General features: G+C 43.6%; 1 protein-coding gene across 11 annotated transcripts in view; it reads left to right on the forward strand.

The window, feature by feature from the left end:
- atp2b2 (ATPase plasma membrane Ca2+ transporting 2) overlaps window positions 1–25,219 on the forward strand; it is a 203,272-nt gene that overhangs the window by 112,046 nt on the left and 66,007 nt on the right. For 7 of the 11 annotated variants that reach the window (XR_005052685.1, XM_036984269.1, XM_036984274.1 and 4 more), the window contains exons 6-10: window positions 495–587; window positions 5,487–5,528; window positions 7,607–7,774; window positions 9,537–9,751; window positions 11,185–11,427. Coding sequence is in view for 10 of the 11 variants with exons in the window: in XM_036984269.1 (XP_036840164.1) it covers window positions 495–587; window positions 5,487–5,528; window positions 7,607–7,774; window positions 9,537–9,751; window positions 11,185–11,427 (761 nt within the window). In the remaining variant the exon portion in view is untranslated. The remainder of the gene's footprint in view (window positions 1–494; window positions 588–5,486; window positions 5,529–7,606; window positions 7,775–9,536; window positions 9,752–11,184; window positions 11,428–25,219) is intronic. The other 4 variants (XM_036984277.1, XM_036984270.1, XM_036984276.1 and 1 more) reach the window with 2 other exon arrangements.

The raw sequence follows: 25,219 nt of genomic DNA on the forward strand, positions 1-25,219 counted from the left end.
GTTTCTCCATTATTATTGTGTTCTATGTTCCTTTCATTTGGGTTCTCCATTATTATTGTGTTCTATGTTCCTTTCATTTGGGTTCTCCATTATTATTGTCTTCTATGTTCCTTTCATTTGGTTTCTTCATTATTATTGCGTTGTTATACCCTGTTTTACAGTATATTGCGTTATAATTGTAATGCTCTGCCTGAAGGGTACCATTCCTACTCTGTTTTAAACAACAGAGTGTTGGGCTCAATTCCATTTCAATTCCAGTCAATTCAGAAAGTGAACCAAATTCCAATTTCAAATTGTTCTTATTGAAAGGCAATAGCAGAGAAACGGAATTGGAATTCAAATGTCAGTGTACTTCCTGATTCGGCTGGAATTGAAATGGGATTGACCCAGGAACTGTAGCAACACCAACTGATGGTCCTGTTATTCAAGCTCTTAACCATGTTCTTTTGGTTCACTGTTGCTCGTCTTTTTTTTACCCATGATTTACTTGCTAGACTGCCCCCATCCCTCTGCCCACCCCATCGCAACTATAGCCACCGATGGTGCTGCAGGTGGTTTTGCACCTGGCAATGCCAGCCTAGTCAATGGTAGGTTGACCAGAACCTCCTTCCTGTCCTGCTCCCTCCCGCTGGGTACAACTGCCTCCTCCCTCCTCCACCTCCTCCTCCCCCACCTCCTCCCCCACCTCCTCCATCTCCTCCTCTTCCACCTCCTCCTCCCCCACCTCCTCTTCCTCCTCCACCTCCTCTTCTTCGACATCCTCCTCCTCTACCTCCACCTCCTCTTCCACCTTCTCCTCCTCCTCCACCACCTCCTCTTCCACTCTCCTCCTCTACCACCTCCTCCACCTCCTCCTCTTCCACCTCCTCCTCTTCCACCTCCTCCACCTCCTCCTCTTCCACCTCCTCCACCACCTCCTCCTCTTCCACCTCCTCCACCTCCTCCTCTTGCACCTCCTACACCACCTCCTCCTCTTCCACCTCCACCTCCTCCTCCTCCTCCACCTCCTCCTCCCTATATTCCCACTCTCTTGTTCCTGTACCCTCCACCTCCTCCTCCTTCTCCACCACCTCCTCCTCTTCCACCTCCTCCTCCTCCACCTCCTTTTCCTCCTCCTCCTCCACCTCCTATTCCCTATATTCCCACTCTCTTGTTCCTGTACCCTCCACCTCCTCCTCCTTCTCCACCACCTCCTCCTCTTCCACCTCCCTTTCCACCTCCACCTCCTCCACCTCCTCCACCTCCTCCTTTTCCACCTCCTTTTCCACCTCCACCTCCTCCACCTCCTCCTCCACCTCCTCCTCCCTATATTCCCACTCTCTTGTTCCTGTACCCCCCACCTCCTCTTCCTTCTCCACCACCTCCTCTTCCACCTCCTCCTCCACCTCCTCCTCTTCCACCTCCTCCTCCCTATATTCCCACTCTCTTGTTCCTGTACCCTCCACCTCCTCCTCCTTCTCCACCACCTCCTCCTCCTCCTCCTCCTACACCTCCTTTTCCACCTCCTCCTCCTCCTCCACCTCCTCCTCCCTATATTCCCACTCTCTTGTTCCTGTACCCTCCACCTCCTCCTCCTTCTCACCACCTCCTCCTCCTCCTCCTCCTACACCTCCTTTTCCACCTCCTCCTCCTCCACCTCCTCCTCCCTATATTCCCACTCTCTTGTTCCTGTGCCCTTCACCTTCTCTCCTTTTAAATGCATGTTTCTTCTTTTCCTGAGGTTGTGGAACAGTCTTCATTTCCTTTCTGTCTTCCTCCTTTTCTTGCTTTCAGTTTGTTTGGGTTGAATGACTGAGTAGCAATACCACAATACATCCAAAATATTAAGAAAGTTCAATAGAAAATCTAAATGATTTAGTCAGTAGGTAGTGAGGGATGATCCGGTTGCGTTGGAGGTTTAGACGGGACATGGGTTTAATAAAGAGACGTTCTGTAAGTGTTCTCGGTGAGATATGTGTTGAAGAAGGTTGGGGGGGTTTGCTGACTGGGGGGGGTTGGGGGGGTTTGCACGACTAGCATGTCATTATCATCATGGAAGGTGTGGGGTCTAAATGTTCCTCAGAAATGATTACTAGTTGTTCTCAGGGCAGGTGACATTTACTTTTGATTACTAGTTTTCTGTGACTGATATCAGAAGTAGATTAATCTACCCCCCCCCCCCCCCCCCCCCCCCCCCCCCCGCCGCCTTTCCCTGGTATCTACATCCTAAATGCCACCCTATTCTCTATATAGTGCACTACTTTTGAACAGGACCCTTAGGGAAACCTAGTAGTGCACCATATAGGGAATAGGCTGCCTTTTGGGATGCATCCAACGTGTTGTATACTGTCTGCTGCTCATCCCCCCCCCCCCAAGACTGTCTATCTCTCGCACTACGGTCCTGACCTGTCTCTCTGCACTGAATGAGGTCAATTGTCCAATTTCAGCTGCCTCGTTGTGTCCTCCGGGAGGGAAGTGGATCTGCTATTGTGGTTGAAATGAACTGAATAGACATGGCCATTATACCGACTGAGAAAGAAACTGCCTGAGTATGATACAGATGGTTATAGATATGCAGGACGATGCTCACTAAGATAAGAGTTTTTACCTTTTAGTAATATGCACCAAGGTATTCAATGTTTACATTTGGACAGATAGTTTGGTGGTAAGGTGTACCTTGAAATTAAAAGGGTAAAAAAAAATGACATGTAATAAATGAATTCACATGAGATATAAAAACGGCATGTGTATGTGTTTAAGATCTAGTGGTTTTAATGGTAGTCCAGTAGTCTATCAGACCCCTGTAGTCCTGTAGTCTATCAGACCCCTGTAGTCTATCAGACCCCTGAAGTCCTGTAGTCTATCATACCCCTGAAGTCCTGTAGTCTATCAGACCCCTGTAGTCCTGTAGTCTATCAGATCCCTGTAGTCCTGTAGTCTATCAGACCCCTTTAGTCTATCAGACCCCTGTAGTCCTGTAGTCTATCAGACCCCTGTAGTCTATCAGACCCCTGAAGTCCTGTAGTCTATCAGACCCCTTTAGTCTATCAGACCCCTGTAGTCCTGTAGTCTATCAGACCCCTATAGTCTATCAGACCCCTGTAGTCCTGTAGTCTATCAGACCCCTGTAGTCCTGTAGTCTATCAGACCCCTGTAGTCTATCAGACCCCTGAAGTCCTGTAGTCTATCAAACCCCTTTAGTCTATCAGACCCCTGTAGTCCTGTAGTCTATCAGACCCCTATAGTCTATCAGACCCCTGTAGTCCTGTAGTCTATTAGACCCCTGTAGTCCTGTAGTCTATCAGACCCCTGTAGTCTATCAGACCCCTGTACTCCTGTAATCCATCAGACCCCTGTAGTCCTGTAGTCTATCAGACCCCTGAAGTCCAGTAGTCTATCAGACCCCTGTAGTCTATCAGACCCCTGTAGTCCTGTAGTCTATCAGACCCCTGAAGTCCAGTAGTCTATCAGACCCCTGTAGTCTATCAGACCCCTGTAGTCCTGTAGTCTATCAGACCCCTGTAGTCTATCAGACCCCTGTAGTCCTGTAGTCTATCAGACCCCTGAAGTCCAGTAGTCTATCAGACCCCTGTAGTCCTGTAGTCTATCAGACCCCTGTAGTCCTGTAGTCTATCAGACCCCTGTAGTCCTGTAGTCTATCAGACCCCTGAAGTCCAGTAGTCTATCAGACCCCTGTAGTCCTGTAGTCTATCAGACCCCTGTAGTCCTGTAGTCTATCAGACCCCTGTAGTCTATCAGACCCCTGTAGTCTATCAGACCCCTGTAGTCTATCAGACCCCTGTAGTCCTGTAGTCTATCAGACCCCTGTAGTCTATCAGACCCCTGTAGTCCTGTAGTCTATCAGACCCCTGTAGTCTATCAGACCCCTGTAGTTATCAGACCCCTGTAGTCCTGTAGTCTATCAGACCCCTGTAGTCTATCAGGCCTCTGGATGGCAGGTAGTCCAGTAGTATTTTTCTCTCCAGCGTTCAATTCCTTTCCTCCCTCAGTCTGACCTTGCATGATCTTTCTGACATTACTGTAACACTGCATGCTCTGTGTCGGTCGTGTGTTTGTTTCTCCTTTACCTCGTGTTGTGTGTTAACGCTGTGATTCTCTGCATCTGTTTCTTGACACCTCGTGAAATATCCGAATGGCTTTTCTTGTTCTGTCGATGTGTGGAATTCCCTGTAGTCTGTGTGTGAGTTTGTCACTTCCTGTAAGTCTGTGCAGTCACTCTTCAAAACGAAGCACCCACAACCGATCGGATAGCGAGGAAATCTGAGCAGCAGAGATAGCGTAGGTCTTGTAGTTAACTCAAGTACGGTAGAACATGTCAAGTGATCGTGTCTAGCAATGCATCTTAAAACACAATAACATTTGTTTCATCATAACCAAATAACAATGGTTGCATTTTGCTCAAATCACTGTCGAAGATCATAGAAGTAACCAGAGAAAGGTTTTCATCCAACACAGCTACAGACAAAAACAGCAAACATAACGTTTTAATGCGTTTTACACGGTTTTAAAACAATTATTAAAAAATGCAATTAAAGGATTTCTTTTTAGAAAAAAAATTAAATTATGTTTATTATTTACATTTCTAGTGCTCTAGGTTCCTCTGTCATGCGGTCTATCTGGTCTGTGTGTGTGTAACCTAACGTAGCAGGTGTAAAAGTCTATCAGTCCAGAGATCTGTATGTAATGACGAGATACTCATGGCTTCGCCCCAACAGAGTCGTTGTCCCAAAGGCGGAAAGGCAGGCGACAAGTTTAGGTCCAAAATAAACCGATGGAAAAACGAATCGGGTTTTGGACAGATTTTTGGCGAGAATGAAACCTTTCGCTTCGCCTCTTCCTCTCTGATCCGTCTGGGGAAAACTACGGTACAATGGATTATTGTCAGTGTAGTTAATTACCACGTTTCCGCGCCTAACCAGGTTGAATGTTTGCTTAATGAAAACGACAGCCCAGCATCCCACAAAGTTGTTGATTTGATTTATGTAGTGAATGATTGGATTTCTCTCTCTAGAGAAACAGCGCATTGGGCTCGTAATAAATACATGGAATTCAAGTAAACGAACCAACGTCGCTCAATTAGTTGTTTAATAACCCCCCCCCCCCCTCTCAAAAAAACTGAAATGTCAGTTCATCGTTTAGCACAAGCGCTAGGATAAATATTTACCACATAGTCACATTATTTGCAAAATCTAGTTTTATTATCAATTATCTATTTTGATTGACATTATTTCTAATAGTCACTAGCAAGCCCAGGCGAAAAACACAACATTTCGTTAGCTTGTAAATTAGAAATTAGCATCCCCTGCAGTAGAGCTTCACCTCATTAATTAAGAAGCAGCTCTGTCATGACGACGTTAAATAAATATTCATTATTTTTCTGTCTTCCTTTTCAGTTTTTATTTCACTGTAATGTCCTGGCGTTTGATTGTGTGTTTTGTTTTATTGTCGGTTCTTATTGTTCTGTGTCTCGTATGTCTCCATCGTAGGTAAAATACAGGATGACAATATGGAGAACAACCAGACTAAAGGTAACCTATTTTCAACTTTACCCTCCCCCCCATAGTTTTGGTTTGTGCTCTAACTAGGGATGCAAATTTCCGGTAACTTCCCCCCCCAAAAAAAATATCCCATCTTTTCCAGAAATCCTGGTTGAAAATGTCCGGATTTCATGCCTATTCCCTTCTGATTCTGGGAATACTCATTTCCTGGAAAACATAGGAATTTGGGGAAAGTTATCATCATTTTGCAACCCCAGCTCTAACGATCCTCTAACATTCCCTTAACGTCTCTAACATACTTCTGATATGTAAACGTCCATTCAGCCTGATGATGTCTTGTGTCCCCAGTGTTGTTGTCACGGGCTGCAGTGTTGTGTCCCCGGTGTTGTCTCAGCTCTATATGAGCATGTCTCAAGGTCTCTCTCTCTCTAATCTCTCTTGCTCTGTCTTTGTCTCTCTCTCTCTCTCTCTCTCTCTCTCTCTCTCTCTCTCTCTCTCTCTTTCTCTCTCTCAAATTTCTCTTGCTCTGTCTTTCTCTCTCTCTTGCTTTCTCTCTCTCTCTCTCTCTCTTGCTCTCTCTCTCGCTCTTGCTCTCTCTCTCTCTCTCTCTCTCTCTCTCTCTTTCTTTCTCTCTCTCAAATTTCTCTTGCTCTGTCTTTCTCTATCTCTTGCTCTCTCTCTCTCTCTCTTACTCTCTCTCTCGCTCTCGCTCTCGCTCTCTCTCTCTCTCTCTCTTGCTCTCTCTATCTCTTGCTCTCTCTCTCTCTCTCTATCTCAGTATCTCTCTCTTTTAGAGGTCAGTCTGCCCGGAGATTGTTCCACTAACACTATTCTTTGTTAAAATAGTGTTCATCTTGAAGGTTTTCCTGCTAGCAGAAACTTAATGTACTTAGAAGTTATGTTCATAATAGTTTGCATTCCTACAGGGCTCTCTCTGTACAGGGCTTTCTCTGTACAAGGCTTTCTCTGTACAGGGCTTTCTCTGTACAGGGCTTTCTCTGTACAGGGCTCAAAGTGCTTTACAGTGTACCGTGATGATGTAACCAAGGGCAAATCGTTCTCTCCTGAAGAGAATAATACACGCGGATGAATTGGTGAAAATTCTAATTGACTTTAGGGAAGGATGTTGATTGACTGTGGTGAGCTGTATCTTTTTAACCTTGGACAACAATGTTTCTTAACCTGCTGTGAACAGCATTTTGTTCTTGCCTTACACCGGATCCAAAGGATGACATTCCCTGAACCTTTTAACAGCAATTCTCGTTCAAACCCTTTTGCTGTTTTGATGTTATTTGAAATGTAAAACGTTAAAATGTTGACCTACACATGTTTTTTTTCCCCCCCTGACTAGTTCAGTTAACTAGAATGAGGACTTCTTCAGACAGTTGTGGTGAGAGGTTAAAAGCTGGTTGAAAATATCAACGTACCAACCACTTTCTCTGTCGGGCAGCGCTTAGAGCATCACTGGTTTCCATAACGTGTTTTACTTCAATGGATGTAATCGATCTAAGTTGGGGTCGTTCCTACAGCATAGGTCACAGGACTCGATCTAAGTTGGGGTCGTTCCTAAAGCATAGGCCACAGGACTCGATCTAAGTTGGGGGTTTTCCTGCAGCATAGGCCACAGGACTCGATCTAAGTTGGGGTCTTTCCTAAAGCATAGGCCACAGGACTCTATCTAAGTTGGGGTCATTCCTAAAGCATAGGCCACAGGACTCGATCTAAGTTGGGGTCGTTCCTACAGCATAGGCCACAGGACTCGATCTAAGTTGGGGTCGTTCCTACAGCATAGGCCACAGGACTCGATCTAAGTTGGGGTCTTTCCTAAAGCATAGGCCACAGGACTCGATCTAAGTTGGGGTCTTTCCTAAAGCATAGGCCACAGGACTCGATCTAAGTTGGGGTCGTTCCTACAGCATAGGCCACAAGACTCGATCTAAGTTGGGGTCTTTCCTACGGCATAGGCCACAGGACTCGATCTAAGTTGGGGTCGTTCCTACAGCATAGGCCACAGGACTCTATCTAAATTGGGGTCCATGCTAAATAGAACAGACCCCAAGGACATCCCATAATAATCTCCTGTCTTTGTGTTCCTGTGGTTGTTTCAGTGAAGAAACAGGACGGAGCGGCTGCTATGGAGATGCAGCCTCTGAAGAGCGCCGAGGGAGGAGAGATGGAGGAGAAGGAGGAGAAGAAGAAAGCAAACGTCTCCAAGAAGGAAAAGTCTGTCCTCCAGGGGAAACTGACCAAGCTGGCTGTTCAGATCGGCAAAGCAGGTACGGCAGATCAATCAATATGATTAAATCATATATATTTGATTTATCATATATATATTGAGTGTCAAATCACTCGATAGGGCCTTGGTCAGGGAGGTGACCAAGAACCCGATGGGAGAACCTTCCAGAAGGAAAACCATCTCTGCAGCACTGCACCAATCAGGCCTTTATGGTAGAGTGGCCAGACGGAAGCCACTCCTCAGTAAAAGGCACCTGACAGCCCGCTTGGAGTTTTCCCAAAAGGCACCCAAAGGACTCTCAGAAAATGAGAAACAAGATTCTCTGATCTGATGAAACCAATATTGAACTCTTTAGCCTGAATGCCAAATGTCACATCTGGAGGAAACCTGGCCCCATCCCTATGGTGAAGCATGGTGGTGGCAGCATTATGCTGTGAGGATGTTTTTCAGTGGCAGAGACTGGGAGACTAGTCAGGATCGAGGGAAAATTAACGGAGCAAAGTACAGAGAGATCCTTGATGAAACCCTGCTCCAGAGCACTCAGGACCTCAGACTGGGGCGAAGGTTCAACTTCCAACAGGACAACGACCCTAAGAACACAGCCAAGACAACTCAAGAGTGGCTTCGGGACAAGTCTCTGAATGTCCTTGAGTGTCCCAGCCAGAGCCTGGACTTGAACCCGATCGAACAACCTGACAGAGCTTGAGAGGATCTGCAGAGAAGAATGGGAGAAACTCCCCAAATACAGGTGTGCCAAGCTTGTAGTGTCAAGAAGACTCACGGCTGTAATCCCTGCCAAAGTACTGTGTAAAGGGTCTTTTTTTAATTTTATTTTTTATAAATATGCTAAAATGTCAATACTTTCCGAACACACTGTATAGATATAATGGAGATTATGAGGTTCTGAGACGGAATATGAGGATTACCAGATCACGCTGATGTTCTGATGATGGAATATGGAGATTATGACGTTCTGATGACGGAATATGGAGATTACCAGATCACGCTGATGTTCTGATGACTGAATATGGGAGATGACCAGATCACGCTGACGTTCTGATGACGGAATATGGAGATTACCAGATCACGCTGACGTTCTTATGACGGAATATGGGAGATGACCAGATCACGCTGACGTTCTGATGACGGAATATGGGAGATGACCAGATCACGCTGACGTTCTTATGACGGAATATGGAGATTACCAGATCACGCTGACGTTCTGATGACGGAATATGGGAGATGACCAGATCACGCTGACGTTCTTATGACGGAATATGGGAGATGACCAGATCACGCTGACGTTCTGATGACGGAATATGGGAGATGACCAGATCACGCTGACGTTCTTATGACGGAATATGGAGATTACCAGATCACGCTGACGTTCTGATGACGGAATATGGGAGATGACCAGATCACGCTGACGTTCTTATGACGGAATATGGGAGATGACCAGATCACGCTGACGTTCTGATGACGGAATATGGAGATTACCAGATCACGCTGACGTTCTGATGATGGAATATGGAGATTACCAGATCACGCTGACGTTCTGATGATGGAATATGGAGATTACCAGATCACAGAAGGAAATGTAGGAGTGGATATGGAATGCAATAAATCAAATCACATAAATACATATGTTGTTCACAAGTAGTTGCTGCTGTGCTGTTGATTTCTAAAGATAAAAGTTTAAATAAATATTTGCTAATCATATGAGTCAAAACAAGCCAGGCATCTCGCACTTTCATCTGTTCACAAGTAAAGTAAAAAAAGCAGCCATTTCCTTGTCCATCCAGGTCTGGTGATGTCAGCCATCACAGTGATCATCCTGGTGCTGTACTTTGCTGTGGACAACTTTGTCCTGCAGAAGAGGCCGTGGCTGACGGAGTGCACCCCCATCTACGTCCAGTACTTTGTTAAGTTCTTCATCATCGGTGTCACCGTGCTGGTGGTGGCTGTACCCGAGGGGCTGCCCCTGGCCGTCACCATCTCCCTGGCATACTCTGTCAAGGTATACACACGCACACGCACACGCACACACGCACACGCACACGCACACACACACACACACACACACACACACACAGAGAGAAAGAAAATCAAGCTATTTATCATTATATAGAAAATAAAATAGATATTTTTGGGGAAAACTTCCACTACTACTCTGTCAGAGTATATTTAAAAAATATATTTAAAAAATATATTATCTAAAGTGTTGCAGCTCTAATAACTAGTATCTGATATGTTGCAGCTCTAATAACTAGTATCTGATATGTTGCAGCTCTAATAACTACTATCTGATCTGTTGCAGCTCTAATAACTAGTATCTGGTCTGTTGCAGCTCTAATAACTAGTATCTGATCTGTTGCAGCTCTAATAACTAGTATCTGGTCTGTTGCAGCTCTAATAACTAGTATCTGATATGTTGCAGCTCTAATAACTAGTATCTGATATGTTGCAGCTCTAATAACTAGTATCTGATATGTTGCAGCTCTAATAACTAGTATCTGATCTGTTGCAGCTCTAATAACTAGTATCTGGTCTGTTGCAGCTCTAATAACTAGTATCTAAAGTGTTGCAGCTCTAATAACTAGTATCTGGTCTGTTGCAGCTCTAATAACTAGTATCTGATATGTTGCAGCTCTAATAACTAGTATCTGGTCTGTTGCAGCTCTAATAACTAGTATCTGATATGTTGCAGCTCTAATAACTAGTATCTGATATGTTGCAGCTCTAATAACTACTATCTGATCTGTTGCAGCTCTAATAACTAGTATCTGGTCTGTTGCAGCTCTAATAACTAGTATCTGATCTGTTGCAGCTCTAATAACTAGTATTTGATCGGTTGCAGCTCTAATAACTAGTATCTGATATGTTGCAGCTCTAATAACTAGTATCTGATCTGTTGCAGCTTTAATAACTAGTATCTGATATGTTGCAGCTCTAATAACTAGTATCTAATGTGTTGCAGCTCTAATAACTAGTATCTGATCTGTTGCAGCTTTAATAACTAGTATCTGATATGTTGCAGCTCTAATAACTAGTATCTAATGTGTTGCAGCTCTAATAACTAGTATCTGATCTGTTGCAGCTCTAATAACTAGTATCTGATCTGTTGCAGCTCTAATAACTAGTATCTGATCTGTTGCAGCTCTAATAACTAGTATCTGATCGTTGCAGCTCTAATAACTAGTATCTGATCGTTGCAGCTCTAATAACTAGTATCTAATGTGTTGCAGCACTAAAAACTATTTAACAATAACTTTTACCTGTACAATCTTTGTGACTAATTACTTCTGGCAGATGATAGCGCTCCATGTTGCAAACATATCGCGGCAAATTATCTTTCTAGTGCTGTCTGTGCCTTCCTTAATATAAAAAAATAAATATTGAATTGAAACAAGGCTAAAACCTCCAAAACACGGTTTGATATTTCATCCTCAGAAAATGATGAAAGATAATAACCTGGTTCGCCACCTGGATGCATGTGAGACGATGGGTAACGCCACGGCCATCTGCTCCGACAAGACCGGCACGTTGACCACCAACCGCATGACTGCCGTGGCGTGCTACGTGGGGGATGTCCACTACAAGGAGATACCAGACCCTGGACTTCTGTCTGTTAAGTCTCTGGATATCCTTGTCAACGCCATCTCCCTCAACAGCGCGTACACCACCAAGATACTGGTAAGAACCTATCACGCTATATACTACACCACCAAGATACTGGTAAGAACCTATCACGCTTTAAACTACACCACCAAGATACTGGTAAGAACCTATCACGCTGTATACCACACCACCAAGATACTGGTAAGAACCTATCACGCTGTATACCACACCACCAAGATACTGGTAAGAACCTATCACGCTGTATACCACACCACCAAGATACTGGTAAGAACCTATCACGCTATCTACTACACTAACAGGATACTGGTAAGATACTGAGATATTACATCAACTACATACTGAGACACTGAGATATTACACCAAGTACATACTGAGATATTACACCAACTACATACTGAGATATTACACCAGTAGAAGTACAGTAGAAGTGCAGTAGTGTACAGTAGAAGTGCAGTAGTGTACAGTAGTGTACAGTAGAAGTGCAGTAGAAGTGCAGTAGAAGTGCAGTAGTGTACCGTAGAAGTGCAGTAGAAGTGCAGTAGTGTACAGTAGAAGTGCAGTAGTGTACAGTAGAAGTGCAGTAGTGTACAGTAGAAGTGTAGTAGTGTACAGTAGAAGTGCAGTAGTGTACAGTAGAAGTGCAGTAGAAGTGTAGTAGTGTACAGTCGAAGTGCAGTAGTGTACAGTAGAAGTGCAGTAGTGTACAGTAGAAGTGCAGTAGTGTGTAGTAGAAGTGCAGTAGTGTACAGTAGAAGTGCAGTAGTGTACAGTAGAAGTGCAGTAGTGTGTAGTAGAAGTGCAGTAGTGTGTAGTAGAAGTGCAGTAGTGTAGTAGAAGTGCAGTAGTGTAGTAGAAGTGCAGTAGAAGTACCGTAGAAGTGCAGTAGAAGTGCAGTAGTGTACAGAAGAAGTGCAGTAGTGTACAGTAGAAGTGCAGTAGTGTACAGTAGAAGTGCAGTAGAAGTGCAGTAGTGTACAGTAGAAGTGTAGTAGTGTACAGTAGAAGTGCAGTAGTGTGCAGTAGTGTACAGTAGAAGTGCAGTAGAAGTGCAGTAGAAGTGCAGTAGTGTACAGTAGTGTACAGTAGAAGTGCAGTACTGTACAGTAGAAGTGCAGTAGTGTACAGTAGAAGTGCAGTAGTGTGCAGTAGAAGTGCAGTAGAAGTACAGTAGTGTGCAGTAGAAGTGCAGTAGTGTACAGTAATGTGCAGTAGAAGTGCAGTAGTGTACAGTAGAAGTGCAGTAGAAGTGCAGTAGTGTACAGTAGAAGTGTAGTAGTGTACAGTAGAAGTGCAGTAGTGTACAGTAGAAGTGCAGTAGTGTACAGTAGAAGTGCAGTAGAAGTGCAGTAGTGTACAGTAGAAGTGTAGTAGTGTACAGTAGAAGTGCAGTAGTGTACAGTAGAAGTGCAGTAGAAGTACAGTAGTGTGCAGTAGAAGTGCAGTAGAAGTAGAGTAGAAGTGCAGTAGAAGTACAGTAGAAGTGCAGTAGAAGTACAGTAGTGTACAGTAGAAGTGCAGTAGTGTACAGTAGAAGTGCAGTAGTGTACAGTAGAAGTACAGTAGAAGTGCAGTAGTGTACAGTAGAAGTGCAGTAGTGTACAGTAGAAGTGCAGTAGTGTACAGTAGAAGTGCAGTAGTGTACAGTAGAAGTGCAGTAGTGTACAGTAGAAGTGCAGTAGAAGTACAGTAGAAGTGCAGTAGAAGTGCAGTAGTGTACAGTAGAAGTGCAGTAGTGTACAGTAGTGTACAGTAGAAGTGCAGTAGTGTACAGTAGAAGTGCAGTAGTGTACAGTAGTGTACAGTAGAAGTGCAGTAGTGTACAGTAGAAGTGCAGTAGTGTACAGTATAAGTGCAGTAGTGTACAGTAGAAGTGCAGTAGTGTACAGTAGAAGTGCAGTAGTGTACAGTAGAAGTGCAGCAGTGTACAGTAGAAGTGCAGTAGTGTGTAGTAGAAGTGCAGTAGTGTACAGTAGAAGTGCAGTAGTGTACAGTATAAGTGCAGTAGTGTACAGTATAAGTGCAGTAGTGTACAGTATAAGTGCAGTAGTGTACAGTAGAAGTGCAGTAGTGTACAGTAGAAGTGCAGTAGTGTACAGTAGAAGTGCAGTAGTGTACAGTAGAAGTGTAGTAGTGTACAGTAGAAGTGCAGTAGTGTACAGTAGAAGTGCAGTAGTGTACAGTAGAAGTGCAGTAGTGTACAGTAGAAGTGCAGCAGTGTACAGTAGAAGTGCAGTAGTGTACAGTAGAAGTGCAGTAGTGTACAGTAGAAGTGCAGTAGTGTGCAGTAGAAGTGCAGTAGTGTACAGTAGAAGTGCAGCAGTGTACAGTATAAGTGCAGTAGTGTACAGTAGAAGTGCAGTAGTGTACAGTAGAAGTGTAGAAGTGCAGTAGTGTACAGTAGAAGTGCAGTAGTGTGTAGTAGAAGTGCAGTAGTGTACAGTAGAAGTGCAGCAGTGTACAGTATAAGTGCAGTAGTGTACAGTAGAAGTGCAGTAGTGTACAGTAGAAGTGCAGTAGTGTACCACCAGGCAGACTCTTTGTAATATCGTCTAGAGTCTGGTCACAACTGGACTGGGAGCTATAATGTCATGCTATAAAGAAACCTTGTTTAACTACCGCAGGGCAACAACACTGGAACACCAAAACCACACAGCTAATTCCACACAGCTAATTCCAAACCAGCATCCCTTAATGTAGTGCAAATGAAGAGCTGTGCATTCATTAAACAGAGATCTGATTAAAACATCAATATGTATGTAGAGTACCAGTCAAAAGTTTGGACACACCTACTCATGAAAGGGTTTTTATTTAATTTGTTATTGTAGAATAATAGTGAAGACATCAAAACTATCTTTAACAATGTAGAAAATAGTAAAGAAAGAAAGAAAAACCCTTGACTGAGTACAGTGTCCAAACTGTTGACTGATTTTTTTATTTTACCTTTATTTAACCAGGCAAGTCAGTTAAGAACAAATTCTTCTTATTTTCAATAATGGCCTGCCTTGTTCAGGGGGTTCAGGGGCAGAACGACAGATTTGCACCTTGTCAGCTCGGGGGTTTGAACTTGCAACGTTCCGGTTAGTAGTCCAACGCTCTAACCACTAGGCTACCCTGCCGCCCCTGATGACCCTGATGCTGTATATTTAAATGAGAGCAGGCCTCAGTGCATCTGGTTTCAGAGCAGAGTAAAAGGTCCTCGATGCTCCTTCCCCGACATGGGACGTGTTCTATATGTACCGGCTGAGACTGGGGTCGCTTGGAAATGCCGTGTTGCAGTGGGTATTTTAGTATATGTGCGTGTGTGTGTGTGTTGAGCCCTGTTTGATGAGGGGTGTGTGTGTGTGTGTGTGTTGGGGCCTGTATGATGAGGTGTGTGTGTGTGTGTGTGTGTGTGTGTTGGGGCCTGTTTGATGAGGTGTGTGTGTGTGTGTGTGTTGAGCCCTGTTTGATGAGGTGTGTGTGTGTGTGTGTGAGTTGGGGCCTGTTTGATGAGGTGTGTGTGTGTGTGTGTGTGTGTGTGTGTGTGTGTGTGTGTGTGTGTGTGTGTGTGTGTGTGTGTGTGTGTGTGTGTGTGTGTGTGTGTGTGTGTGTGTGTGTGTGTGTGTGTGTGTGAGTTTGGACCTGTTTTATGAGGTGTGTGTGTGTGTGTGTGTGTGTGTGTGTGTGTGTGTGTTGAGCCCTGTTTGATGAGGTGTGTGTGTGTGTGTGTGTGTGTGTGTGTTGGGGCCTGTTTGATGAGGTGTGTGTGTGTGTGTGTGTGTGTGTGTGTGTGTGTGTGTGTGTGTTGAGCCCTGTTTGATGAGGTGTGTGTGTGTGTGTGAGTTGGGGCCTGTTTTATGAGGTGTGTGTGTGTGTGTGTGTGTGTGTGTGTGTGTGTGTGTGTGTGTGTGTGTGTCGAGCTGTGTGTATTGAAGCTTGTTTGATTCCAAAGCCTCAGCACATCCAGCTGGTCTTAGACAGGTTGTTTGTCCAGGTAGTACTGTGCTGCTATCTGATTGGTCCAAGTAAACCGGACGTGGCCGTTAGATTGGCTCTCCTGACTCCCAGAGCTCTGTCTGTGTCTGAGGGAGTAATCCTCTTCCTGGCATCTCTAGAAACACCTGCTTTTATTACTGCCTGCAAGGCCTAGAAGCCTTTGATCATACAACCGTCCTCCATGGATACAGGATAAGAGACCGATCAACAGATCTTGATTCTATTCAAACCATCTGAAAGTGTAACCTTCTTTACCCCCCCCCCCCTAAAAAATTAACAACAACCGCCAATTGACCAATCAAAAGATATCAAGTTTACAGTAAACTTGGATCACCAGGCCCAATCTCAACAGGGTGTCACAGCATTTAAAGGCTTGTGTTGGGGGGGGGGAGCAATGTAAATAAGACAGAATTCCTGAGGAGACAATCAAAACCCCATTTGAATAGAGTAATTTAAAGTTCACGCTGTACGGAGATACAAGTTACAACAGAGATCATATATACATATAGATAGCTTCAGAGATCCTCTTTAGAGGGCAAGTTTCAGATAGATACCAATTATGGATACTGTAGTAGTATTCTGTCACTTTCAATAGTCAGTCCTCTGGGTACTGTAACAGAGATATAGTCAGTCCTCTGGATACTGTAACAGAGATATAGTCAGTCCTCTGGATACTGTAACTGAGAGATAGTCAGTCCTCTGGATACTTTAACAGAGAGATAGTCAGTCCTCTGGATACTTTAACAGAGATATAGTCAGTCCTCTGGATACTGTAACAGAGAGATAGTCAGTCCTCTGGATACTTTAACAGAGAGATAGTCAGTCCTCTGGATACTGTAACAGAGACACATTCAATAGTCAGTCCTCTGGATACTGTAACAGAGATATAGTCAGTCCTCTGGATACTGTAACAGAGATATAGTCAGTCCTCTGGATACTGTAACAGAGAGATAGTCAGTCCTCTGGATACTGTAACAGAGATATAGTCAGTCCTCTGGATACCGTAACAGAGATATAGTCAGTCCTCGGGATACTGTAACAGAGATATAGTCAGTCCTCTGGATACCGTAACAGAGATATAGTCAGTCCTCTGCATACTGTAACAGAGGTATAGTCAGTCCTCCGTATACTGTAACAGAGATATAGTCAGTCCTCTGGATACTGTAACAGAGAGATAGTCAGTCCTCTGGATACTGTAACAGAGATATAGACAGTCCTCTGGATACTGTAACAGAGAGATAGTCAGTCCTCTGGATACTGTAACAGAGAGATAGTCAGTCCTCTGGATACTGTAACAGAGAGATAGTCAGTCCTCTGGATACTGTAACAGAGAGATAGTCAGTCCTCTGGATACTTTAACAGAGAGATAGTCAGTCCTCTGGATACCGTAACAGAGATATAGTCAGTCCTCAGGATACTGTAACAGAGAGATAGTCAGTCCTCTGGATACCGTAACAGAGATATAGTCAGTCCTCTGGATACTGTAACAGAGAGATAGTCAGTCCTCTGGATACTGTAACAGAGAGATAGCCAGTCCTCTGGATACTGTAACAGAGAGATAGTCAGTCCTCTGGATACTGTAACAGAGAGATAGTCAGTCCTCTGGGTACTGTAACAGAGAGATAGTCAGTCCTCTGGATACTGTAACAGAGAGATAGTCAGTCCTCTGGATACTGTAACAGAGAGATAGTCAGTCCTCTGGATACTGTAACAGAGAGATACAGGGCTGACTATTCCTTGTCTTTTTTCCCGGCAGCTCCAGGCGAGAGCCGAGCCTACACACATACAAAGTCTAAAATCTGTTTCCTACTTTTTTTTGCCTGCTGTCTTTTCTCTGTAGCTGCACACACAACATGGCACCATATTGGTACCCTCTTCCCTACATAGTGGGAGAAGGGAGAGAGATAAAGGGTAAATGAAGGGGACAGGGAATAGAATGTAATTTGGGAGGTTGTCCTCAAAAAGAACCGAGGTCGATCAGATAGCAGATGAAAAGTAGACCGTCACCTTGAATAAAGAAAAATGTAAAAACTATTTCATTGCCACATGCTTCGTAAAAACAACAGGTGAAATGCTTACTTATTAACTGAACCAGTTGAAATATAACACAATCACATATCCCCTCCATACAGAATACTACTGTATTAACTGAAAACAGTTTAAATTAACAAAGTCCTATTTCATTTCTACCAACGGTTGTATTAATCAAAAACGGATTTTACTGAGAAAGACCTTGAGACTTTAAAATGGAAAAAATATATATATATTAAGTTACCAAAGTTGCACGATGAGCCTAAATCCTAATTTGGATAAACCGATCTCAATGCAGGAAATCCACAATGCCATTTTAGAACTACAAAAATTCACAGGCACAGAGAAGTGATGGTTATACCTCATAGTTTTATAAGCAGTTTGTAGCTATACTTTGAATAAATACTGCTTAGACTGTATAATACTTTTTGGGATCATGGTATTGTGAATGTCATTCCTAAAGGGGTAAAATACCTGTCTCAATGCTCAACCGACCAATCGCTTCACTACGTTTAAATTTGAACATACTTTCTAAATGATTAGCAAACAGCCTTAGAAAAGTTATTCATCCTTTCATTTCAACTGACCAGGTTGGTGTAATTTCAAATCGATATGGCTCAGATAATGCACGGACATGTTATAACATGGTGTATGAAGATGTTGAAGGTACCATCAGCAGCATTATCACTTGATGACGAAGTGTAGTGGAAATTATTTTTTATAATAATATCTATACAATGGAAAGATTTGGGTCCTTTTGTTTATAAGATGAGTCTCCAGTATATATACAATCGCTCTCAAGCAAGCAGTTATAACAAATGGTATTACATCTCCTTTCTTTACATTGGAGAGGGGCACACGGCAGGGCTGTCCGATGTCTCCCTTGCTCTTTGTTTTAGCGTTAGAACCATTAGCAGAACTACAAGACGACAAAGTGATATTGAAGGTGTTATGGTGGGAAAGCATGAGCATAAACTGGTACGCAGATGATATGTTGTTGTTTGTTAGGAATCCTAAAACGTCAATTACGGGATTACTTAATAAATTGGTCAATGACTGTACAGAGATTGCTGGCTTCAGAATAAACTGGAAAATGTCAGAGGTTACTCTGATAAATGATCTATGTCGTGAAGACGCATTTCTGATTTAAATGGGCCCCAGAAGGTCTGAAATATCTTGGTATTTTTCTATCTTCAAATATAACGTTTATGGTTGAAGAAAACTCGGAAGCTATTGCGAATTCCTTGAAAGCAGACTTTGTGAGATGGTCCTCCCTCTTTTTAACGTTCAGAGCAATAATGAAAATAATAAAAATGCCAGTGTCTCCAACGATGAATTACAATCTAAGTTACCTCTTAATGTAGTTCAACCCTTCTTTAAGAAGATCAATGAAATGATCACTAAATCTATATGGAATTCAAAGCAACCCCATATCGCCTTAGAGAAATGAATGATGCCAAAATATAAAGGAGACTTCCGGATATTGATGATGATTAAGGCCGTCTGCACCCTTTTAAGATCCTTACTACTGAAAACTGTCTGTTCCAGGAGCATAGGAGTCAGCATAAGAATACTGAACAAGATGGAAAAAAAGGTCAAACTGAGGCTACGCTTTATCTGCTGTATAAGCACAGAAGGAAATCAAATCAAATTTGATTCCATTAGTCACATGCGCCGAATACAACAGGTGTAGACCTCACAGTGAAATGCTTATTTACAAGCCCCTTAACCGACAGTGCAGTTTAAAAATATATGGATAAGTATAAGAGATGAAAGTAACAAGTAATTAAAGAGCAGCAGTAAAAAAAATAACAATATATATATATATATATATATATATATATATAGGGGGACAGAGCCAATGTGCGGGGGGTGCCGTTTAGTTGAGGTAGTATAGTACATGTAGGTAGAGTTAATTAAAGTGACTATGCATAGATGACAACAGAGACAGGCAGTGGTGTCGAGAGGGGAAGGGGGGGGGCAATGTGAGTAGTCTGGGTAGCCATTTGACTAGATGTTCAGAAGTCTTATTGCTTGGGGCTAGAAGCTGTTTAGAAGCCTCTTGGATCTAGACTTGGCGCTCCGATACCGCTTGCCGTGTGGTAGCAGAGAGAACAGTCTATGGAAAGACTGGGTCTATGGAAGAGACTGGGCCTATGGAAGAGACTGGGCCTATGGAAGAGACTGGGCCTATGGAAGAGACTGGGTCTATGGAAGAGACTGGGTCTATGGAAGAGACTGGGTCTATGGAAGAGACTGGGTCTATGGAAGAGACTGGGTCTATGGAAGAGACTGAGTCTATGGAAGAGACTGAGTCTATGGAAGAGACTGGGTCTATGGAAGAGACTGGGTCTATGGAAGAGACTGGGTCTATGGAAGAGACTGGGTCTGTGGAAGAGACTGGGTCTGTGGAAGAGACTGGGTCTGTGGAAGAGACTGGGCCTATGGAAGAGACTGGGCCTATGGAAGAGACTGGGCCTATGGAAGAGACTGGGCCTATGGAAGAGACTGGGCCTATGGAAGAGACTGGGTCTATGGAAGAGACTGGGTCTATGGAAGAGACTGGGTCTATGGATGAGACTGGGTCTATGGAAGAGACTGGGTCTATGGAAGAGACTGGGTCTATGGAAGAGACTGGGTCTGTGGAAGAGACTGGGTCTATGGAACGGACTGGTGGACCGGTCTCTGAGAAATGACATGCCAGAGGGGATTTAGGTTAATTAATCACTACTCTTCTATACTACGTGCTTCTCCTCCTGTCTACCGGTTCGGCCCACGTATTGACGTTAGGTAGAGTTGCGTGTGAATAACTGTTTGATAGTGTTTTGATTGTTTGCCAGTGTTGCTGAATACGCTCACTTTGTTACAGGGAAAACACCTACAACTACGGCAGTGATAGAAGCCAATCACACTTTTTCAGTCTTCCTCCATTTCATTTAGAGGGAGGAGTGCATGAGTGTCAGTCTCGACCAATGACGCGCCCTGACAATCCTGGCCCTGCCGTGTGAAAAGAAAGCAGGATGAGCCATGAGCACATTCCGATGTTCCTTAATAACTCTCATGATGTCATCGCTCTGGTCGTGATGCGATGTCATCACTCAAAGGACAATATGTAGAGGTACAGACTCGTGAATGTTTTGTTTAATTTAGTTTACATAAAAAATAAATTTAAAAAATAAACTTTTATCTCTTCTGGTAGAGCTCTCATCTATGGTAAGTCCTCTACTGAGAGCATTGTCAAGCTTTTTTGGGGGGGAGGGGGGGGGGGGTTTGGTTTGAAATTACTGTCTTGGAGTGAACGAAGACAGAGGACAATATGTTATTTATAATATGTAATTAATACTAATCATGTGCATTGGTACAAAAGTATTGATACAAAATCATTATACCAATCAATAATATATAATTTTATACAGGCAATGTACACAGTAAGAAATTCCTGGCAATTTTATAATGACTCCAACTGTACCTATTTATTTTCTTGTTCTTCAAATTTCGTTGCAGTCCTCCCATACAGTATATGCAACATTAGTATTTTGCAGGATGTCATTTTGATATGTAAAGAAAGGAAAGTATAGAAATGCCTTTGAGACAAAATGAGCATGAGAGAGAGAACAATGTTGTCATGTGTTGATGTAGTGTTTGTTGTTGTTGTTTGGTTAGTGTGATGTGTTGTATCTGTTGTTGTTGTTGTTGTTTGGTTAGTGTGATATGTTGTATGTGTTGATGTGTTGTTGTTGTTGTTTGGTTAGTGTGATGTGTTGTATGTGTTGATGTGTTGTTGTTGTTGTTTGGTTAGTGTGATGTGTTGTATGTGTTGATGTGTTGTTGTTGTTGTTTGGTTAGTGTGATGTGTTGTATGTGTTGATGTGTTGTTGTTTGGTTAGTGTGATGTGTTGTATGTGTTGATGTGTTGTTGTTGTTGTTTGGTTAGTGTGATGTGTTGTATGTGTTGTTGTTGTTGCAGGTAGCCTAGTGGTTAGAGGGGAGGCAGGTAGCCTAGTGGTTAGAGGGGAGGCAGGTAGCCTAGTGGTTAGAGGGGCGGCAGGTAGCCTAGTGGTTAGTGGGGCGGCAGGTAGCCTAGTGGTTAGTGGGGCGGCAGGTAGCCTAGTGGTTAGAGGGGAGGCAGGTAGCCTAGTGGTTAGTGGGGCGGCAGGTAGCCTAGTGGTTAGTGGGGCGGCAGGTAGCCTAGTGGTTAGAGGGGAGGCAGGTAGCCTAGTGGTTAGAGGGGAGGCAGGTAGCCTAGTGGTTAGAGGGGCAGCAGGTTGCCTAGTGGTTAGAGTGTAGAGGAGGCAGGTAGCCTAGTGGTTAGAGTGTAGAGGTGGCAGGTAGCCTAGTGGTTAGAGTGTAGAGGAGGCAGGTAGCCTAGTGGTTAGAGGGGAGGCAGGTAGCCTAGTGGTTAGAGGGGCAGCAGCGTAGCCTAGTGGTTAGAGTGTTGGACTAGTAACCGAAAGGTTGCAAGATCAAATCCCAGAGTTGACAAGGTAAAAATCTGTCGTTCTACCCCTGAACAAGGCAGTTAACTTACTGTTCTTCATTGAAAATAAGAATTTGTTCTTTACTGACTTGCCTAGTTAAATAAATTAAAAAATCTAGGAGCCTCAGAACTCCAAGCTGCAGTTCTAGCCTTTGAACTTTGCATCTTAAAACATGGTGTACATTTTAGGACGTCCTCAGCTTCAGAACGTCATACTGCAAGCCCTCTGTGGCGTCCTCCCCATTCAAACTGTCTCTCGGAGCTGTGAAATAAATATCTCAACTTGCATAACAGCTCTAGTCTTCCTGGACTGCCAGAGAAGGCTTTGATATCTGTATTATTTTCCCTCCTAGTCAACGAACGGTGACAGGCATCAGTCAGCAGGGACCTAACTATTTTTCAGTACGCACATAAAATGACTCCATCCCCCAGAAGTCTATGCTTCCCCCTGCCTGCCCAGCACCAGTAGGACTCCATCCCCCATAGGCCTCTGTTCTGTTCTGTTCCTTCATCCGATTCCACCCCCCAGAAGCCTCTGCTTCCCAAACAACAGGAGTATTCCATCCCTCAGAGGCATCGCTTGTGTTCTGTTGAAACTGCATCCCCCAGAAGCCCTTGCTTCTCCGGAACCAGAAATCCATCCCCCAAGAGGCCTCTGTTGCTCTGTTCTATTATGTCCTTTCATACAATTCCATCCCCCAGAAGCCTCTGCTTTCCCTTAACCTAGCCAGCGCTACAGGAAGACCATCTTTATAATAGGATATTATGTAGTTACTGGTGTGTTGGGACTCATCACTGTGACTTAAAATACCTTCAAAATCAGCCGGGGAAAAGTTGTGAGTGGTGATTGATCATACGCCATTCCCCCATCCCAAATATCTCAACTAATTAAAGAAATACATTAAAGTATTCCTCAGAAAAAAACATCCTCTCATCGTAGGAATCATCGTAGGACGTTGCCTTATATTTTTTTATTGTGTAAGAACGGGGTTCTAGTAAAACTACATCCCAAATGATACCCTAATCCATTTATAGTGCAGTACTATTGACCAGAGCCTTATTATGAGCCCTGGTTAAAAGAAGTGCACTATATAGGGAATAGGGCTCTGGTCTAAAGTAGTGCACCATGTAAGGAATAGGGCCCTGGTCTAAAGTAGTGTACTATATAGGGAATAGGGCCCTGGTCTAAAGTAGTGCACTATGTAGGGAATAGGGCCCTGGTCTAAAGTAGTGCACTATATAGGGAATAGGGATCTGGTCTAAAGTAGTGTACTATATAGGGAATAGGGCCCTGGTCTAAAGTAGTGCACTGAATAGGGAATAGGGCTCTGGTCTATAGTAGTGAACTATATAGGGAATAGGGCTCTGGTCTAAAGTAGTACACTATATAGGGCTATGATCTAAAGTAGTGCACTATATACGGAATAGGGCTCTGGTCTAAAGTAGTGCACTATATGGGGAATAGGGCTCTGGTCTTAAGTAGTGCACTATATAGGGAATAGGGCTCTGGTCTAAAGTAGTGCACTATATAGGGAATAGGGCTCTGGTCTATAGTAGTGAACTATATAGAGAATAGGGCTCTGGTCTATAGTAGTGCACTATATAGGGAATAGGGCTCTGGTCTAAAGTAGTGCAGATTATAGGGAATAGGGTCCTGGTCTATAGTAGTGCACTATATAGGGAATAGGGCTCTGGTCTAAAGTAGTGCACTATATAGGGAATAGGGCCCTGGTGAAAAGTAGTGCACTATATAGGGAATAGGGTCCTGGTCTAAAGTAGTGCACTATATAGGGAATAGGGCTCTGGTCTATAGTAGTGCACTATATAGGGAATAGGGCCCTGGTTAAAAATAGTGAACTATATACGTAATAGGGCTCTGGTCTAAAGTAGTGCACTATATAGGGAATAGGGCTCTGGTCTTAAGTAGTGCACTATATAGGGAATAGGGCTCTGGTCTAAAGTAGTGCACTATGTAGGGAATGGGGTCCTGGTGAAAAGTAGTGCACTACATAGGGAATAGGGCTCTGGTCTAAAGTAAGGCACTATATAGGGAATAAGGCCCTGGTCTAAAGTAGTGTACTATATAGGGAATAGGGCCCTGGTTAAAAATAGTGAACTATATACGTAATAGGGCTCTGGTCTAAAGTAGTGCACTATATGGGGAATAGGGCTCTGGTCTTAAGTAGTGCACTATATAGGGAATAGGGCTCTGGTCTTAAGTAGTGCACTATATAGGAAATAGGGCTCTGGTCTATAGTAGTGCACTATATAGGGAATAGGGCTCTGGTCTATATTAGTGAACTATATAGGGAATAGGGCCCTGGTCTAAAGTATTGCAATATATAGGGAATAGGGCTCTGGTCTAAAGTAGTGTACTATATAGGGAATAGGGCCCTGGTTAAAAATAGTGCACTATATAGGGAATAGGGCTCTGGTCTAAAGTAGTGCACTATATAGGGAATAGGGCTCTGGTCTTAAGTAGTGCACTATATAGGAAATAGGGCTCTGGTCTTAAGTAGTGCACTATATAGGGAATAGGGCTCTGGTCTAAAGTGGTGCACTATGTAGGGAATAAGGCCCTGGTCTAAAGTAGTGTACTATATAGGGAATAGGGCCCTGGTTAAAAATAGTGAACTATATACGGAATAGGGCTCTGGTCTAAAGTAGTGCCCTATATAGGGAATAGGGCTCTGGTCTAAAGTAGTGCACTATATAGGGAATAGGGCTCTGGTCTAAAGTAGTGCACTATATAGGGAATAGGGCTCTGGTCTAAAGTAGTGCACTATGTAGGGAATAGGGCTCTGGTCTAAAGTAGTGCACTATATAGGGAATAGGGCTCTGGTCTTAAGTAGTGCACTATATAGGGAATAGGGCTCTGGTCTAAAGTAGTACACTACATAGGGAATGGGATTGCATTTGGGATGTAGACTCTTGTTGTCCTGTATTGTTCTAGGTGGTATACTGAAACTCTGTTGTCCTCTATTGTGCTGTGACTACATCCATACCAGACAGACTGTCTCAGTGCTGTGACTACATCCATACCAGACAGACTGTCTCAGTGCTGTCACTACATCCATACCAGACAGACTGTCTCAGTGCTGTGACTACATCCATACCAGACAGACTGTCTCAGTGCTGTCACTACATCCATACCAGACAGACTGTCTCAGTGCTGTGACTACATCCATACCAGACAGACTGTCTCAGTGCTGTCACTACATCCATACCAGACAGACTGTCTCAGTGCTGTGACTACATCCATACCAGACAGACTGTCTCAGTGCTGTCACTACATCCATACCAGACAGACTGTCTCAGTGCTGTCACTACATCCATACCAGACAGACTGTCTCAGTGCTGTGA

Source organism: Oncorhynchus mykiss, chromosome 7 (assembly GCF_013265735.2).
Source record: "Oncorhynchus mykiss isolate Arlee chromosome 7, USDA_OmykA_1.1, whole genome shotgun sequence".
NCBI lineage: Eukaryota > Metazoa > Chordata > Actinopteri > Salmoniformes > Salmonidae > Oncorhynchus > Oncorhynchus mykiss.